The sequence below is a fragment of the Scylla paramamosain genome, chromosome 9, assembly GCF_035594125.1.
Source record: "Scylla paramamosain isolate STU-SP2022 chromosome 9, ASM3559412v1, whole genome shotgun sequence".
NCBI classification, from domain to species: Eukaryota; Metazoa; Arthropoda; class Malacostraca; order Decapoda; family Portunidae; genus Scylla; species Scylla paramamosain.
The window spans coordinates 20761454-20782324 of NC_087159.1; the positions used below are offsets into that span (position 1 = coordinate 20761454).

Consider the following 20871-nt stretch of genomic DNA (forward strand, 5'->3'; position numbering starts at 1 on the left):
AACATCTACATATAAGTAGGCAGCTATTGACAACAAACACTCAACAAGCAAAGATGTCATAGAAAAAGGCAAAAACAAAGCACCTGTCCTGTTCAACCCTCCCACCTAAACACCTTTCTATCAACTAATCCGAAACCTACTAGGAAGGTAAGGACAGGATATGTAGCACACACCATCAGAAAATATGTAAGCCAGGTGGGGTCTGAATGAAACAGGGCAAGGGGAGAAGGAAACTAAACATTGGCATCCACACAGTGCTACCAAAAAAAAGTGATTTTTCATTCCATTTAAAATCCCATTTTGGTGGCCACTTCATGGATGCCATTGCTCCTTCCTAAGTGGAGGTTTTCTAGGAAGACATCAACCTGGGACACATACTTGCCAAACAAGAAGACTGAAGATCCACAGCTGTGACGTAAGCAGCAGGACCTCTCTCCAAGTGCAAACACTGATTAAGACCAACCTGATGGGGAAACTGCAAGAATGTTCCCTAACAAGACCAAGAAAACCCACACTAAGGCCCCACATGCAAAGGGACATAGGTCTGTAAGTTATGACCAAAACCCAGAAAACCAACTGGAAATTTTGTAAAATACAAAAAAAGAGACCCTGAATCTATGAGGTCTCAAGCAAAGGATTGGTTAGGCAGGAGGGTCTGATCCCACCATGACACAGGGCATATCGTTGACTTGAGTGGAGAGGTAGTGATGGATGAAAGTGTGAGCTGAGCTCCACTGGCTTTATAAGTGAGTAGCCTTCAAAGAATGGGAATGAAGAAAAAGCAATGAAGCTACCATTTTCTGGACATCCTGACCTCTGGGGCAAGTTCCTGGGTCTGCACACTAGATAACATTGCACAAAACCTGCATGATGTGGACACTGGAGACAGGGTGAAGAGAGCTGGGCCAGACAAAGAGATGGTACGAAGAAGAATTGGTAAAAGCTAGAAGATACTAGCAGAGAGAAGAGACAGGACACAGAGGATGATGAACTCCACTTGAAACCAAGCTGGAATAACAATTTGGGGGAAGGTGGTGATCTTCCCATTTGTTCTTGGCCAGAAAGGAAGGGACAGGGGCCAGTGAAACCTGGATGTCACCAAAAGCAAAACAGTCCAGACAGGATGATGAGACAAGGCACATAGCTGTGAACTATGCAGGCCAGAAGCTAAGGCAACCAAAAACAGGGTCTTCTGAAAAATCAGATCCAGTGAGGGAAGCTCAGGAAACAGGGGAGGAACCAAGGAGTCCAGAACCTTAGAGAGGGACCAGAAAAGATGAGACTGGCGGGGAGCAGGATGTTGAAGGAAGAAGCTACAGAACATCCAGTCCAGTGAAATCCCACAGACATAATGAAGTGGAGCCTTCTGAGCATCAGTGTGAGTACAGATAGTAGTGGTAGAGTGGTCTTTCTCATGAAACAAGAAACCCCCCCAAAAAACTGAAGTACCATTTTTATTGTACAGGAAGGACTGGAAGGCTTTCTAGCAGAACTGGTACTGCCGAATAGAAGAGTCACGAAGGGCCCGAGAAAGATCCAGCACCACTTGTGAAGACAGCTCTCTAGATAAGCTTAAAGAGAGAAACTCCATGCATGCAAGTCGAAGGAGATCCAGGAGGCCTTCAGGCCTCTCCCTGATAGAGACAGATGGTTGAGGGGTACTGGAGAAGGGCACTAGTGCAGGAGTTGCTGGCACCAAGGCTGGGCTTGTCAGACGGGGTGGCCACCAGAAGACCTTGGCCTTGGAATGTCTGCAATTTGTGGCATACTTGTAATAACTCTCTGGTTGCTGGAGGAGGGAACAGATACAGGAGACTCCACTGGCTTCAGTTGACCAGGAAGGGGTCTGGTTCTCCTACCTTAGTCACTGTCCAACAGGACACAAGCAAAGGTAGCTTGTGGTTGGAAATCAAGGCAAACATGTCCACCTGAGGACTGCTGAAAAGGTCCACTAAGTCATGGAATACGGTCTCTGTCAACTCACACTCCACTGAAGTCCCTGCCTGATATGACAATGTGTTGGCCCAAACGTTGTCTGAACCTGGAATATACCTGGCAGACAGGCACGGGTTCCAAGACTCGGCCAGAAACAAGAGGTCATCTGAGATGGAGAGAAGAGTTAGAGCATGAGAAAAGCCTTGATGAGAGATGCAGTGTATTGCAACTTAGTTGTCCAGTTGGAATCTCATGCATATGTCTCTGACCTCTGGAAACTTGCAGAGAAAAAAAGGGGCACTAGGAGATCCATGGCATTGAAGTGAAGTTGGGACTGAGAATGGGACTATACACCCTGAGCTTGAAGACAATTGGAAGACTGTAGGCCCCAGCCTGAATCTGAAGCATTGATAGTGACAAACAGCATGGGTTATGGAGGGATCCAGGGAGTGACAGGACAATTGACTGGGTAGACCCTACCTACAGAGGAGCGGGGCTAGAGACCTGGGAAAAGTCTCCTGAACCTCAGCTGTCCTAGAGGTTCTACATCTGCTGCAAAGTTGAGGGAACCTAAGAGGCTGTCCCACAATTGCTTGGTGAAAGTATGAGACCCCAGTGCCTGGTGAGTCTTCTGCAGCAGATGGACCTGGTTGTATGCAATCACAGTCTGGAACCTGGTGTCCCACTGCATGCCAAGTGATGGACTAGGAGGGAGACAGATGGGACTTGGAGAAGTTGACCAGAAATCCCATTTCCTGTCAGGTGTGGAGGGCATTGTCTAGATCTTGCTGCACTCAGGACTCTGAAGGAGCACGGATCAGTACGTGAAGGTGGACACAACCTTGATGAGATTCATGAAGACCCTGTGTGCAATGTTGAGACCAAAGGGCACGACCTTGAACTGGGAGTCTGATTTAAACCAACAGGAACTTGCAGAATTGAAGGTGACTGGGCACATGCCAGTATGCACTCTCCAGGTCAAGGAAGACCATCCATGCATCTGGAGACAAGGCCAGTCAAGCTTGCTGAAGCAAGAGTATCTGAAAGGAAAGAGTCTGGGGCTTTATTAACAAAGATTCTCAGAGTTCATCTTAGCCTCCTGTTTAGACTTGTGCTTATCTCTTAAGCGGTCTTAAAGTTGTGGTGAGACAAACTTGTAAGTTCTGGTATGAAATGGTCAAAGAGCAAAACAGTAAAATCATATATTTCTCTGTTTTGAGTTAATAGTGCAATCTTTTTACACTTTTTGGATTAAATAAAAAAAAAAGATAATTTGTTATCAATTTTGTAAGGATATGAGCGCATAAATTTGTGTTTATTAATAAGCAAATTAAATCCTGTGCAAATATTTTATCTCAGCTTTTATGCCCTTGAGCCAGTGTTGTCCTACCACTCCCACTCAGCTGCACTTTCTACTTTCCTGTCCTTTTCTTTAGTGTGGGGGAGATGATGACACCTAAGATTGAAAAGACCAATAGAGAAAACCCAGCTGGACTAATGGCGAGACTTTCCTTCCTTGTCCAGTCATTATATGAGAAAAGATGTAGCCTGAAGGGCTTCATTCATTCAGCAAAACAAAAAAGCTGTATGGGGCTCTATTACTAAGAAGGTAAATGAGACACTCCAACAATAGGAGACATGAAGGTCCAAGGTCATCATTGCTGCAGAGCTGCATTTCCCATTGGCTAAATAATGCTGTAATTATTATTTAAATTACTAGCATCATGCATCACTCCTTCCTGTAGGGCTTTCCAAGGCATCTCTCACCAAATATTCACAAATAACACTCCTGCAGTTTTACTTTGTATATGGCCAACAGTTCAGAGTGTACTGGAGGTGACTGAAACGAGCTGTGCAGTACTCGCTCTTTGTATTCAGAAGTGGTCAAACCTGCGAATTAACATATTATCACTAATACTGAGAGTAACACAAAGGAGTATATCATAGGAAACTCAGGTATTGCAGTACATCATTGTTGTGATACTTCATGTTGTCAATTCTGTACAATATATAAATCAATACAGAGTTACCTACACTTTAGCAGGTTCAGTCGGTTCTACAGATGAACACCACCAGCACAAACGCAGCAAGTCACCCTCTCGTCTGCGTGATCTGATGTACGTCATTATGTTACGTTAAGTGTACTTATATTAACACATATCTCTAAATCCTCACAATTTATGTATCTAATCACTATAAGTAGTCACATTGATTCCTCATAATTTAAGTATCTAATCACTATAAGTAGTCACATTAATTATATTGACACACATCATCAAATCCTCATGGTTACATAAGTATCCTAATACTATGATGAATACATACACAATGTGGGGAACATGCGTCCTCTACAATGTGGGGAACAGGCATCCTCTTGGTTGTATGCAAGGGATTACACTTGGGGATTTACTGGGATGAGGAACACGGGGATTTACTCTGCGCCTCCCGAGACACGTCTAACGTGTAGGCATGACTGTCGTGAAGTGGCTTTGGAGACGCTGCTGGGCCCCGAGATGCTGCTGGGCCCCTACAACATATGATGTTCATTATGCTGCAGGTGTGTTATCAGCGCCCATGCCACAACAACCAATCCGTCAATGAGAGAAAGAGCTGAGAGGGCAAGTTCAACACGTCCCCTCAGCCCTACGTTCCCCTCTCACACTACTTATGACACTACTCATGTATAACAACCAGTCACTACAAATAATATAACGCTAAAAAAGAAAACATAAAATGTTACGTTACAATGTATCTCTAGCCGTCATGTAAGTTGTGCATACTCAGGTCATTGAAAACATCCTTATGGAGCTGATTATTCTTGAGGTGGCAGGCTCAGGCTTGACAGTCAGCCATCTTTGTTTAGTTAACTTATTCTTAGCATAACTCTTAAAGTTAAGCAGACTCTGGCCCTGTCTTAAATTTAAGACCTAGACTAAGCACAACTTTGGAAGTTAAGGACGACTTTAAGCTTAAGAGTTGGTCTGAGTCAAACCTCTATAGTTAAGAATCTTTGTTAATACAGCCCCTGATCCTGTGGTAAACACTGCATTCGAGCATGTGCAGTGAGGACCAACTAGTATGCGGTAGGCTTTATGGAAGCTGTTTCTATCAGCTCTCATCTCTGCCTCCATAAGGATCTTGTGCTCTCCTCATAACAGCCTTTCCAGCAGTAGTTGCAGTGCCCATACTGTCCATCTCCTCCTTTTGTTTTGCTGGCCTAACTGGGCGGTCTTCCAGTTCCGAATCGTCCAACAATAAGAGAGCAGCAACAATGAGGAGATCCTTGTGGTCCGTCTTGTTTTGGTGTGTGTGTGGGACTGATGATTGACAGGCTGACGTCGCACCATTGCCCTGTGATAGAGCTCATCTTCAAAGTGGACAGCTGTCAAGTTTGTGGCATCATGGACAGTGATGGCAGTGACAATGACGGGCTGGTGTGAACCGTGCCTGAGAGAGAGGGTGTGGTGGATGGAGGGGGGTGAGGAAATGGAGAGAAGGGCAGGGAGGGGGAGAGAGAGAGAGAGAGAGAGAGAGAGAGAGAGAGAGAGAGAGAGAGAGAGAGAGAGAGAGAGAATTTTATTAGTTGTAATTTTATTGGTAACAATATTTGTGCTTGGTTTACTACTACTTCAATTCCACAGCTATAAACTTAGTTATGCAGGGTTAGGCATCTATACTACAGATACATTAGACACATGGTAATTATTAGATAATTTTTAAGGAAAAGTGTGTTTAATGCACTGGCAAATATGATATATTACAAACCTAAATAGGTCCGCCCTTCACATCTCATTAAGCCACTCGTAATCACTCTGAACATCATCATGCAATCACAGATTTCTTCATTATTATATGTTGTATGAGGATTCTGAAGGCATATGTGGATAGATCACCTCTTTCTTTAGCTATAATTAGAAGAAAATGCAAAAGTGAATTCAGTAAATGAGAAGTAACATAAAATTTGGCAACTTTTCCTCATTGCTGAGGGAACCAGAGCTGCCAATCTATGTGCAAAGCGATGATGACCTTAGTATTTACCAACCTGATGTTGGGACTTGCATCCAGTGTTTAACAAATGTGACTGTGGGGATAGTAAAACCAAATATGGCCGTGGGGCCTGCTGCCTCATAATTACTAATACAGTGTTTAAAAAAGCAGGCCATGGAAAGAGAGAGAGAGAGAGAGAGAGAGAGAGAGAGAGCATTGTGTCATTAGCTTTTGTCAAGGTCATTGGCTGACACAACCACAACTCATCTCTCTCTCTCTCTCTCTCTCTCTCTCTCTCTCTCTCTCTCTCTCTCTCTCTCTCTCTCTCTCTCTCTCTCTCTCTCTCTCTCTCTCTCTCTCTCTCTCTCTCTCTCTCTCTCTCTCTCTCTCTCTCTCTCTCTCTCTCTGGATGTAGCAAATTTTTATCTTTAGCGATCCACCCCATATGTGTTCTTTATATTGAGGGTTTATTGTAATTTATGATAACTAAGAATAATTCAGGCTCTGGGGGAAAAGACTGAGCTGGTGACATTTGGCAACTCTGAAAACTCGCCATTTAGTTAGGTTAGGAAAATGTCCACGAATATGCGAAACAGCGAATACCAAACTAATGTTTTTGCTGATCATTTTTTTTAGACAGAATTTCTGAAATTCCATCTTTTATTAATATTGGTTGTTGGCTGTATGTGAAGGATTGTTTTACCTTTAAATTTGACTGCATTGCTGTGAAAATGTGGAACAAACACATTGACACACCAGATGCTTACAAGAATTTTTCTCTAACTCCTTGATCTTGATCTTTTCTGTAGTAGAAACAAGTGATCTTTGTATTATTTTTGTACATGCATTGAACTTAGTTTGAAGATGGAGGTGAAAAGAGACACAGGTGTTATAGAATGAGTTTATTTCCCAACTAATTTTGCTGATGCTTCTTCAGGTTTCTTCAGAGTTCCCCTGAAGAAGCACCAGTATAACTAGTTGGGAAATAAACGCTCTCCATAACACCTATGTCTCTTTTCACCTCCACCTCCAAACTAAGTTAGATGCATTTAGAAAAATAATGCAAAGATTACTTATTTCTAGTAGATAAAAGATCAAGATTAAGGAGTTAGAGAAAAATTCTTGTAAGCATCTGGTGTGTCAGTGTGTTTGTTTTGCATTTTCACAGCATACCTCCAATTTGTCAAAATGTCTAGACTTAGTTTGTTAAGATATGATTAGATTAAATGAAGTGATATTGCATTTTGTCTTGTTAGATAAAACAACTTAGATTTTGCCAACAATGAAACATGGGGATGTAAAGTCATATGAAAACAAATAATCTGTTACAAACCCCTTCCCCCCCATCCTTACTGTCTGTGGTTCTAAGGCACAGGAGACAGGTTTGCTATCCAGTACTTTGTGCTCACTGTGGTGGTGATGACATGAGGTTGTTTTACTCACAAGATTCTGGCACCAGTGCTGCTGATGATAATGACACGCTTGGATATATGAAACACATTTATTCTTCAGCACAGAACATAATACAGGGCACAGTTACAGTGCATAATTATGCGCAGAATGTTCTCTTATACTGTCTCTCAGGCACACCACAAGTACAACCTTGCTCTACATTCATTTACCAACTGCTTATTTCACCCCATGCCATGCCTGGCCTCACAGGCATAACACTTAGTTTCCCACTTGTGCCAACTAAAATGGGGGCAGGACTGACATATGTAATGATGCACACACACCTACTCTGCCACACACATCATACACAAAAACATACTTGTAATTACACTACATTACCATTACATTACTTATCCTAGTACATTTTATCCCATTGTAACAAAATGATGACTTTCATTTTGAGATAGGTTAACATAACAGTGATCCTCTTTGCCATGACAATTGGACTGAAATAGCTCCTCTGGTTATTTAGTATATAGACACTCCTCAACTTGTGAACAAGGTATGTTCTATAGGGCTGTTTTTTAAGTCTTTAGTTTGTAAAATATTGTTAGTTTGTAAAATATTGTTATTTTGGGTATGTCTAGGTAATATAATAAAGTTGTGTTGAAACAGTACTGTACAGTATACAGTGATTAAGAAACTGTATGTGTAACAGTAAAATAAAGCACTTGCTCTATAATATGGTCCTTGTTCTTATAAGAATGTAAGAACATAAGAAATAAGGGAAGCTGCAAGAAACGACCAGGCTTACATGTGGCAGTCTCTGTATGAAATATACCTACCTATTTCCACCTATCATCCCCATCCATAAATCTGTCTAATCTTCTCTTAAAGCTCCCTAATGTCTTAGCACTAACAACATGATTACTGAGTCCGTTCCACTTATCTACTACTCTATTTGAGAACCAATTTCTTCCTATCTCTTTCTTAAACCTAAATTTTTCAAGCTTGAACCCGTTATTTCTTGTTCTATCTTGGTTGCTGATCCTAAGAATTTTGCTTACATCCCCCTTATTATAACCCTTATACCACTTAAAGACTTGTATCAGGTCCCCTCTTAACCTACATCTCTCTAAAGAATGTAAATTTAACGGCTTCAATCTCGCCTTATAAGGAATACTCCTTATCCCCTGTATCCTCTTTGTCATTCTTTGTACTGATTCTAATAGACCTATATCTTTCCTGTAATGTGGAGACCAGAACTGCATACCGTAGTCTATATGAGGTCTGACCAGCACCAAATATAAATTTAATATTACTTCATGCCTTTTACTTTTAACACTCCTAAAATGAATCCTAATACCTTATTTGCCCTGTTTCTGCCCTCTATGCTTTGCTTTTCTAGACAGAGTTCAGAGCTAACTATAACTCCTAAATCTTTTTTCATACCCTGAACCTACCAGAGTTTCATTGTTTATTGTGTACCTACTGTGTGGGTTTCCTCTACCTATGCTAAGTACTTCGCATTTGTTGATATTAAACTGCATTGGCATTCATTCATCGTATCTAAATCTGCCTGCAAGGCATTGGCATCCAATTCTGACCTAATTAATCTACCTATCTTTGTGTCATCTGCAAATTTACTAACATCACTACTAATTCCACTATCCAAGTCATTTATATATCTATTAAAAACAACAATGTCCCTAATACTGATCCCCGTGACATCTCACTAACTATATGACCCCACTCGGATTTAGAGCCGTTTATTACAACTCTTTGTTGCCCATCACTTAGCCATGACCTTATCCAGCCTAACACTTTCCCATCTATCCTGTGTGCTTTAACCTTTCTCAGGAACCTCTGATGGGGTACCTTGTTAAATGCTTTACTAAAATCCAGATATAAGATGGTCATAACTATCACCATTATCTACTGCTTCGTACACTACTGCAAAAACTTAACGAGTTTGTCAGGTAAGACTTCCCCTTTGGAAAGCTATGCTGTGACTGATTTATCAAATTATGTTTGTCTAAATGCTCCCTAATGTTCCTTGCTATTATTGACTCCATTATTTTTCCTACGATTAAAGTTAAGCTGACAGGTCTATAATTAGATGCTAAAGTTTTATCTCCTTTCTTAAAGATGGGTACTACATTAGCCTGCCTCCAGATTATTGGTACCTCACCTGACTCAAGTAATTTCCTAAAGACAGAAACTAACCTCTTTGCATTCCTTAAGTACTCTGGGATATATTTCATCTGGTCCTGGTGTCTTGAGCTTTTTAGCCTATCTCCTGTTCCACTATCTCCTTTGTTATGGAAATATATGTCAGCTTCTCATTTTCATCTTCTCTAAACATTTGTTCACTATTTAGCATATCCTGCATGTTTTCCTGGGTGAAGACTGTTAAAAAATACTCATTCAGGATTTTACTAATCTCCTACCCAGAACTAACCAGCTCCCCATCTGCTGCCTGTAATGGACCTATAGTATCCTTATTCTTTGTCCTGTATACCTGATAAAATCCCTTGGGGTCCATCTTCACCTGGCTGGCTACCTTTAATTCATAATGGCCCTTAGCTTTCCTCGTTAACCTTCTGACTGTTCTAATTCATTGTATTGTGGCACTAAAACCTCTTCACCTGCCCTTAATTTCTTATATATGAATTTCTTTTCTGGCCTATATAGTGTTTTAACCAGTCATCCATTTAGGGTAATTTTTCTGTGATCTTATAAATTGTTCCATTGGTGGACTGATTCATATTGATAGAATTGGCAGTGTTTACCATTTTTTTCACTATCAAGTTTCTGTATTATAGCCATCTTAGTTTCCATTGAGATGGTTTGACGCTTCTTAGCACTATCAATATCATCACTAGCCTTATACTTGTCACCAACCATTGCTCAAAAATCTTTCCTTTACACAATAAAACAAACTGGAAGTCCCTCAGTTGTAGCACAGCAGAAATATGTTGTTGAGAAGATATGCTTTTGGCATTTTTGGGCAAACTTGCTCATGGGAGTATATGTGCTTTTGGCATTTTTGGGCAAACTTGTTCATGGGAGTACAGTTAATCTTGGACTCGTTCTCCCATGTCACGCAGCCCCTCATCCTGGCCACTCACATGCATTTCTAAAAGGCATCTTATGATGCCTCTCTCATTCAATATTTTATTTGTAGACTCAGTACACATCCCAGTAATAGGATTGGAAGTACAGGGAACCCTAATCACACTCCCTTCATCCATGCATCCGGGTGCGGGGAAATATTTGTGAGCATGTTTCTCCATTTCTATGGTCAGTTGTGCACTGGAACTTAAGGGAAATGAAAAACAAGGGTTGCTGTCAGCCACCAGACAATAATTGCATCACAGAAGTACAAATCTTGGTGGGAAAGAGGAGGGATAATTCCCACAACTTGCTGTCCTCCAAGCAAGCAGGGGTTAATCAGAAAGTTTGAAAAAAATATGCAGAAAAATCCTTGGGCACCAAACAGATGTTAGCAGGTTGGGAGTTGAATGTAAACAACATGGTACAACCAGGGAGGAGGGAACAGGCTATCTCCCCCACTTCCACCACCTGCAAAGATGCTAACTTAGGCTGTACTTACAACAGAGAAATACTGTTTACCATTTGTATGTATGTTGATGAAGGTCATAGCAATGCATCCAGATAACATAGTGAATGTGTGAACACCAACTGTAGAAGATATGAGATGATATTAAATGTGAACATTCATCCACTGTGTGGGTAAACAATGGCTCAGTATGTTTTTTTTAATGGATGTTTGGCGAACAATCATTAAAAAACCTGTTTGTTTCCATACTATACTGGTAATCCAAGGTTAGTATTGCTTTTAATGATGTCCACAAATATGAAAAGTTATTGAGGAAGTAATTTATTCAGAGATATTGTATAAAGTATTTGTTGGTGATATGAGGTGGAATCAACAGTGATGATTCATCATCATGACTTTTTGATGATTGTGTATTGTTCCAAATTTTATTTTAGTAACCTTTTATTATGACCAGTGTTTTAGTCCATCCAATCTTTGTATCTTTCCCAGTAGATGTTCACACTCTCACTTTGTTATTTTGGTCTAAATCTATGGCCTTTGTCAGTAAATGCAAACAGCAAACAATAGTTTTCTAATGGTGTAAGAAGGGCAACCTCACTGCTGCAGGTTGCAAGAGAATTGCACAGTTGCCAAGCATGCATGCACTGGTCAGTCACTGTGGGTGGCAGGGGTGGTGGTGGTGGCAGTGGCAGCCTACATCCTACTCCTGCATTAGAGTTATCCTATCCTTTGTTACACACTTCTCTGTGGCTTGTTGTGGCTCATCTCTGTGTTAAGGTTTTGAGTTCCTCACATTACAGTATGACTTGGAGGCAAACTGATCCTCCCATGTTAGAATCAATTTGTTCTAGCATATTCTGCATTAGTGTAACCTAGTGTGATCTGGCTTTCCCTATTGAGTCTTGGTCATCTTCTTTTAGAGATTTTGGTGAAACTTTTGCTGTTGCCTTGGACATATCAAAAGCTTTTGATAGAGTGTGGCACAAAGATTTGATTTCCAAACTACCCTCCTACAGTTTCTGTCCTTCTCTCTGGAACTTCATCTCAAGTTTCCTTTCTGACTGTTCTATTGCTGTTGTGGTAGATGGTCACTGTTCTAAAACTATTAACAATGGTGTTCCTCAGGGTTCTGTCCTATCATCCACTCTCTTCCTTTTATTCAACAATGATCTTCTAAACCAAACTTCTTGTCCTATCCACTCTTACACTGATGATACCACCCCACACTTTTCCATGTCTTCTCATAGACATCCAACCCTTCAAGAAGTAAACAGTTTGTGCAGGGAAGCCACAGAATGGCTGACTTCTGATCTCTTTAAAATTTCTGATTGGGGCATTGCAAACTTGGTATTGTTCAATCCCTCAAAACTCAATTCTTCAATTTCTTGACACAACCTTCCAGACAACTATCCCCTCTTCTTCATTGACACTCAACTGTCCCCTTCTTCTACACTGAACATCCTCAGTCTATCCTTTTCTTATAATCTAAACTGGAAACTTCACATCTCATCACTAGCTAAAACAGCTTCTATGACATTGTGAGACATCTCTGCCAGTTTTTCTCACCCGCCAGCTGCTAACTCTGTACAAGAACTTTATCTGTCCGTGTATGGAGTATGCTTCACATGTCTGGGGGGATTCCACTCATACCACTCTTTTAGACAGGGTGGAATCAAAGCTTTTCGTCTTATGAACTCCTCTCCTCTAACTGACTGTCTTCCGCCTCTTTCTCATCACTACAGTGTTGAATCTTTTAGACACTTATCCTTCAATTTTTGACTACTGCTTCAGATCCTATTTGGAGACTGGTATCTCAGTGGGCTTTTTTTTTTTTTTATTGATTTCTGTTGCTCTTGGCTGGTGTTCCTTGTACATAAAAAAAAAAAAAAGGCTCAACATCAGATGATTTTTAACAATTTCAAGTGATATCAAGTCATTAGCCTCAAAATTTGAACAAAATATTAATATCCGTAGACATTGGGGAACATCTATACAGGGGCTTCCATTAGATGTCTCATGGGTTGCTGTGTTGTTGGGCTAAAAAGAATCCTTGATAACCTTAACTTCTTTATGTCATGTAAGAAGCTTTTTGTCAGATTATTAGCACATACAATATAGTCACAAAACTTTGTTGCAAAACTGTAGATAACCACAGTTGTTGCATCTTCCTGAAAACCAAGCCATACTTTACAACCCCTTTTCCTCTGATACAGTACCAATTCAAGTTTTGTGTTTGGTTTCTTCCAAAAGCATAGCACCAAACTTGTGGATTGCAAAATTTGGGATGTTGAAAACACTGAAAAACACTTATTCTGGCTGCATGGTCTAGAACTGTGTGAGTGTGTGTTTGTCCTCACATCCAGTGTGATCCAGTCGTGCAGCACTGCCACATCTAGTACTGTATGAGTGTGTGTTTTGTCCTCATATCCAGTGTGATGCTGTAATGCAGCATCTAGAACTTTGTATTTTATCCTTATATCTAGCATGACATAGCAGTGCAACAGTGCAGCCCTGCTATAACTAGAAATGTGTATGTATGTGATTTGTCCTTACATCTGGCATTATGCAGCAGCGTGGCACTGCCACATCTAGTGTGTGTTGTGTGTGTGTTTTATCCTCACATCTAGCATGATGCAACAGTACAGTGGTTCAAAGCCACGACATCTAGAATTGTATGTATATTTTGTCCTTACTTCTGTCATGATGCAGTACTGCAGAGCCATGCAGCACTATAGAGCTGCCACATCTAGGACTGTGACTGTTTTGTTCTCACTTCTGGTGTGATACAACACTTTGGAGGTGTAGCACTACCACATATAGAACTGTGTGGTAGATGGTCACTGTGAGTGTGTTTTGTTCTCACATCTGGCATGGTGCAGTGGTGCAGCACTACCACAGCATAATGCAGGGTTGTGCATTTGTTTGCGTTTTCACAATGTGGCAGTGCCATTGCTGTGCAGTGTGACACCAACCTCTCCCCTTTCCTGTTGTGGCAGTGTTTGTGATGCCAGTGGTAGGAGGATATAACCCATATACAATGAAAGTGTGAAATTTGAGGAGATTGCACAAAAGTTGGGATGATAAGAATTTAGGACTTTGCATGAAACTTGATGATTATAAGACTCAAATAGCTTGAAACTTAGGAGGGTACTGTACATCAGTTTTGTGTGCTGATACTTTGACAGATAGCTTCTTGCACAAATATAGGAATTTGAATGTGATCTGTTTGTATTCACTATCATTTTGACCAGTAAACTTCTGGGATAGTACAGTAGATCCCTGATATCTGCTGATTATATATGTTTAGATTAGGTCTCACATGGATTAAAACTCCATAATGATAACTCCTGTTCATTTTTTGCATTTTTCTGTGCAGCAGTGTCTACCTCTTCACCATATATTGCACATATTATTTTAAATCAGAAATTAAAAAGTATCCTGCATGGGGCATAATGGAGTAACAATTTACCTGGCAGTAGGAATGGGACCAGAAGCAGTGAAATCTTCCTGGAAGAAATAAATGTTATTACATATCCTCATTTATGATGTTTTTTATTGTTATTAATTTTGTATTTTAACAATTTTTTTCTCTATATATTGAATCGTTATATGAATTTGCAAAGTATATTTTTCTTACAAGTGGTAATTGTCATTTGCAAAGCAATGTTTTTTTTTAAGAATTACTGTGCATTATACCAGTCCCATTTGCTTAAGTTTATGCCTTTTTTTTTTATCAGCTTATATGAACCTTATTTACTGATTTATTAAGATATCTTTAGTGAACAGTAATGCATTTTTTCCCGACATCCACTCACTTCTCCATAAAACATGAATTTGTAAAAAAAGAAGAAGAAAAAATTTACAGCTTACAGATTAGGTGATTTACTGAATAGGTGGCTGCAAAGCAGAAAGCAGCATGGTACTTCCTTAAGAGCTTCAAAACCTATAATGTTTGTTAGCTTTAGATAAAGAATATTATGTTATCTTCATTATGTTGATCCAGGGAATGTCCTTTATGGATTAGGGATAACAGTATTATGATTTTTTTATTTTCTTCTTTTGCAGCTCAAATAGATGGCATCATGTTCACATGTGGTGTATGCTCCTTCAAGACTGTAAAGCGAGACAATTTCCTTGCACATGTAGCAGAGCACAGCAGAGGAGAAGGCAGGAAACGACAGCCAGTCTCCCCAGCTTCAGTCAGCAAGACTGAGGAACCTCAGGTAAGTTTGTGTTAGTTTGTTCATACTTATTTGTAATATGTATGATTTTAATTAAGTTTGTGTTTCCATGTTCATGTACTTTGTCCAACTTTGTTTTGAACTCTTGGATGTTCATTGTTCATATTGTTTCTGTCTCTGGGCTGTTCCAAATATCAGTGCTTATATTTGAGAGGTTAAATTTTTTTCTATTCTTCAGATATTTTATTTCTTAAATTTTTGTATGTTCTTTCACTATCTTTCACCTATAAGTTTTCTTAGTCAAGAGGTTCAGATACAGCAGCATACCCAATGCTATTACTGTGTGCCAGGGATGGCAACAGTGGCAGTGGCATGCTCATTACCATCATTGTGTGGAGGGTTGGGGTGGCAGCAGCAGTACTCAGTACTATCACTGTTTGCAGCTGGGATGGTGGCAGTGGCACACTCAATACTATTACTGTGTGTGGCAGGGGCGCCAGCAGCAGTGGTGGCATGCTCAGAACTAATACAGATGTTCCTTGACTTATGAACATATAGGTTACAAACATCTGGAGATATGAACAAGAATCACAGCGGGTCAAAATTCTGTTTCTCTCCATCACACTTTCAGATTTGTTACACATCTGCTTACTACCAATTTTGGCCACTATCCACACTGGGCAGCAGCATAGCCAAGGAGAGAGGCACCATGTTGTTTGCACTCAACTCTTGACCTGCTAAGGTAGCTTTTGCCATAGGTGGTGATTCCCCATAAAATAGACCCCATCCACACCTTTTTGTATTTACCTAGTTGTATATACTTAGTTGTGGTGTATGGGAAAAGGAGCTACGTTCATGCTGTTCCATCTCTATATTTACTATTGTCCAACTTGGCCTTGAAATCATGAATTAACCTTGCATAAACCACATCTTTTCAGAGCTATTCCATGTCTGTACTATTCTTTGAGGAAAACTGTTCTTTTTAATATCCCTTCTACAGGTGGCCTTTTTCAACCTCTTTCCATGTCCTCTTGAATCTCTTACATTCCATGTTATCAGATCTTGCTGGTCCACTTTTTCTAATCCTTTCATCAGCATATGCACCCCAGTCAGGTCTCCTCTCTCCCTCCTTTGTTTCAACGTCTGTAGATTCAAACTTCTCAATCTTCATATGATAAGTCTTGAAGACTTGAAGCCAACTTTGTTGCTGACCTCTGAATCCTCTCCAATTTCTTTATATTAATTTTTGTACTTCGTGACCACACTATTGCTATATATTCCAACCCTGAGGTAGTGGGAGAGGTCTTAATTCTCTCTCTCTCTCTCTCTCTCTCTCTCTCTCTCTCTCTCTCTCTCTCTCTCTCTCTCTCTCTCTCTCTCTCTCTCTCTCTCTCTCTCTCTCTCTCTCTCTCTCTCTCTCTCTCTCTCTCTCTCTCTCTCTCTCTCTCTCCCCCAATCTCACCTGCCAATCATAGAAAGGTGTGGGTGAGACTTGAGGAGATAGTGCCACTGTCATTGACTAATGGTACACACTGTCATAAATGTGGTGAAGCTACACCCCTGTGTCATGCTAAATGTAAGGACAAAACACACCTTGTGGCAGTACTGCAGTTGAGTCATGCCAAATGTAAGAATAAAACACACACTTGTGTGATGACTGCACCATTGTGTCATGCCGAATGTGAGGACAAAACATACCCACTGACACAGTGTTAGGCTATGTGGCCAACATAAATAAGGGTTTTTCAGTGTTTTCGATATGCTGAGTCTCGCAGTGCGGTATTGCTTTGCTATTTGCGGGGTTTATGTTCCTAACCTCCCCGTGAATATAAAAAATATGCAAATCCTGGACATGTGCCCCATATGGTTCACAAATATCTATGTTTATAGTCTAAACTATAAAACATATGTATTACACTTATTAGCTGCAAGGCAAAAGCAAGCTTCATTGAACACATTGTGGCAGACACTGCAGAGGAACACACACAGTTGGCAAACTACTGGAGCAATCAGCTGACCTTCTTGTGATGACCACAACTTGCCAACTTTAAGAGAAAATAAGGTGCGGTCACACAGAACAGTTTCTCAAGAATTTTGTACTGAGATTCAGTCAGAAACACTTCACAGGAAACTTGACAGAATATTCCACAAAAATTGCAACCACCAGCATGACAGCTATTTTTTCTTGAGATTGACAAGTTGTGGTCACAACAAGAGTAAGAAGGTCAGCTGATCACTCAAGTAGTTTGCCACTTGTGTATATTCCTCTGCTGAGTCTGCCACAATGAGTTCAGTGCAAAACTCAAGAGGGTAATTAATGACTTATGAATATAACGACTTATGAATGGCTGCCTGGAATCTAAGTCATTTGTAACTCTGGGAGTGTTTGTATTGTAACTTCAGGAGGAGGTTAGTGTTGGTGTTAGTGGTGTGCTCAGTATTATCACTGTTGGTGATGGGAATGGGCTGCAACAAGCTGCAGAAAAGTCTGTAATGTGGGGCAGGACAACACTAATGCAGGGAGGAAGGGTGGGTCACTACTGCTACCACCACCACCCTCACTACCTGTAGTTATGGTAATGAGTGAGCCAATGCTGTCATCCCACAGTGATGCCAGTTTAGAGACTGACCTGTGCTTGTATGCTTGGCAACTGTAATTTTTCTTATAACCTGCTGTGATAAGAATGCTCTTACATACGTCATTAGGAAACTGCTGTTTATCATTTGCATTTAGTGATGACTGTAGATTTGCACCCAGGTGACATAGTGAGAGTGTGAACACCAACTTGGAAAGATATGAGGTGATATCAACAGTAAGCATTCATCAGCTCTGTCTCCAGTTATGTTTGCTTTATATATGAATGACATGGTGGATGGAGTAACAAACTATATGAGCCTGTTTTCAGATGATGTGAAACTTCTAAAAGGGGTGAGAAATGAAAGTGATTGTGAGGCACTGCAGAGAAATTTGGATAAAATATAAGATTGAAGTAGATGGCAAATGAAGTTTAACCTTGGTAAATACAAAAAGTGGAATTTGGCATGATTGGCAGATGTACATATGACTATAAGATAGGAAATGAAACTATAGAGTAGGAGAGGAAAAGATTTGGGAGCCATAAAACCATAAAGAGAGTGGCAGAGGAAAAAAATTTGGGAGTGATCGTGGCGGGAAATATGTCACCGGAGAAGCATATAAAAAAAATACAGGTCCTCCCCACTATATGATAATTCAGTTTTATGGTCATTCTTCTTTACTACCCCTTGTTCGCTATATGATCAATTAGGCTTGCCCGAGTGCACATTCACCCCCTCTGCACACACAAGTGTAGTGGCATATGTTTGGGTGAATGATTGTAGTGCCATGACACTGCAGCAGCCAGTGTTCCCTGCACTCTTGTGTTCGCTAGCTGTGTTGTGTTAGAAGTGCCCAGGATTTACCAGTGACACAACATCAGTGTCTTTATATTGTCAACCATGGCTGGAGAGGGGGTGAATGCCATTGCATGCTCGCTTGGTTTGGTCCAGTCGTCTGTCTTGACAATCATCAAGAATGCTACCAGCATCAGGAAAGCAAATGAAGCTTGCATTACACTCATGGCAAAGATGAGCACTACACTTACTCTCACTACAGTGAGAGTAAGTACAAAAATCATTTTTATTTTATTGCTTTATTCTTGTGTTTGTTTGATTTATGTAACATATATTTTATTAATTTAAACAATAACTGTATTTATATATGATATTTCATGGTTTTTTGGGTTTTAGGTGGCATTAGGGCACATTCATATAGGCCTTGGAATGCATCACAATTTTTCCCATTCATTCTTAACTTCACTATACAATCACTTGCTATATGATTGCATTTTCAGAAATAACCCAATCGTATGAGAAACACACGGACGGCATTCATGTATTTGGATGAGGAAATTATGAAAACAATAGTCACAATGATACAACTTTGCTTGTAATATACTGCTGTGGTCTGGTCACCCCATGAGAAAAACATTAAAAAACTGGAAAGAATACAGAGTCGCAACAAAGATGGTGTCAGAACTAAAGGCTCTGCCATATGAAGAAAAACTCAATAAAATTAAGCTTCTGACACTGAAAGAAAAAAGAGTGAGAAGAGGTCTAATAGCAGTGTACAGGATGGAGAGCAAAGTGGAGGAGAGAAACCAGAGAACATGGTAAGAGAATGAAGATGAGCACTTGCTGACATTCTCTTTAATTCTTTCCTCTTATAAATAAGTTGATGGGTTACAAAAATAAAGTACGTATATACTTATTTGCTTTATTCAATATTAGCCAACATGTATAGCATACAATAAAGATATGAAAATGTACGAGTGTTTGTGACACTTTTTCGCTCCCCACACCTCTCATTCAACACCCTCCAGGTCATCAACATCATCAGATTCTGTACTTGTTTGGCCCACTTCTTTTCCCTTACAAGCTACTTTAAAATAGTTTCTAATGTTTCCTTGTTTGCAGCTCCTTCTTCTTTGCAGCAAAAACTCATTCTCAATGCAGTGAAGGGTCATAACATCTCGGGTTGACATCATCTTAGCTAAATCACGTCCTTTCTCTTGTAGCATTGGGCCTGTAATTGTGACTCCTTCTGATCTTTTCAAGCTGAACCACTCGTATAACACTTTGTCCATCATTTCACCACGATGATACTGCAGTGTGTGACGATTTTCTGCTGCCTTTGGGGTGTCGGTGGCTTTCATGTAATCCCGCAACTTTTTCATTTGGGATTTAATGTCATCAGTAGTTGATGAGCCCACACCATATTCCGCCATTAGTTGCTGTCTGCTTTCACCTCTCTTTAATTGTCGACAAATGTCTACCTTCTGCTTAAGTGTAAGCACAACACGTTTCCTCTTTTCTACAACTTTAGGCATGATGAAGGCGTCAGGCGATAAACAGTGCACACATGGGACTGAGTCACTGAGTAAACACAGTGCAGTGGGCCATGGGTGGTGCGAAGCAGTGTGCTCTGGTGGCGAGGGGACAAAGTATGCCTCGCGCGGGAATTTTAATAGATTTTATGAGTACACGTTGATTTTTTATTGATTTTAAGGCTCGGGGAAAAATGTGCCGGATACTTGAAGCTGCCGGATACTCGAATGCCGGATGAGAGGGATTTTACTGTAGATGTGATAGCAGTGGTGCCATCTGGCTGAAATAAAGGAGGGAAAGAAGAAACAAAGTTATTGGAGATGTTTTGGCTAGATGCCAGAAGTCATGAGGGGAGTTAGATCTTGAAAGATTTTGACACTTTCTTTTAATGAAGGAGTTTTTGGCTAGTTGGAGAACAGACTTGGCATGGATCTGGGCAGAAATATAAAGTGCACGAGATTCTGATGATGGAAGGCTTAAGTACCTTCTATGGGCCACCTCTCTCTCATGTATAGCATGAGAACAAGCTGTGTTAAACCAAGGTTGGGAAGGTTTAGGTTGAGAAAAAGAGTGAGGAATGTATGCCTCCATGCCAGACACTATCATCTCTCTTATGTGCTCAGCACACAGAGACGGGTCTCTGACATGGAAGCAGTAGTCATTCCAAGGAAAATCAGTAAAATACCTACTCAGATCCCCCCCAATTAGCAGAGGCAAAATGCCTGAGGCACCTCTACTTAGGGGGGTCCTGAGAAGGGATTGGAGCATTAGAACAAGATACAGGAATGAGATTTTGATTGGAGGAGCCCAACGGAGAAGAAAGGGTAACAGCATAAGCAAAAGGATTAGACATTAAGAAAAGGACAAGAATGTTGGGTGTATCTCCGA

At 40.5% G+C, this 20871-nt stretch overlaps 1 protein-coding gene across 13 annotated transcripts in view; it reads left to right on the forward strand.

Moving 5' to 3' along the window:
* The window catches only part of LOC135103708 (uncharacterized), a 254425-nt gene that overhangs the window by 80034 nt on the left and 153520 nt on the right, over positions 1-20871 (forward strand). For 11 of the 13 annotated variants that reach the window (XM_064010316.1, XM_064010312.1, XM_064010310.1 and 8 more), the window contains one exon: positions 14963-15120. In XM_064010316.1, the coding sequence (XP_063866386.1) occupies positions 14963-15120 (158 nt within the window). Of the gene's footprint in view, positions 1-1465; positions 3268-14962; positions 15121-15709; positions 16306-20871 lie in introns of those variants that run through there. The other 2 variants (XM_064010320.1, XM_064010321.1) reach the window with 2 other exon arrangements.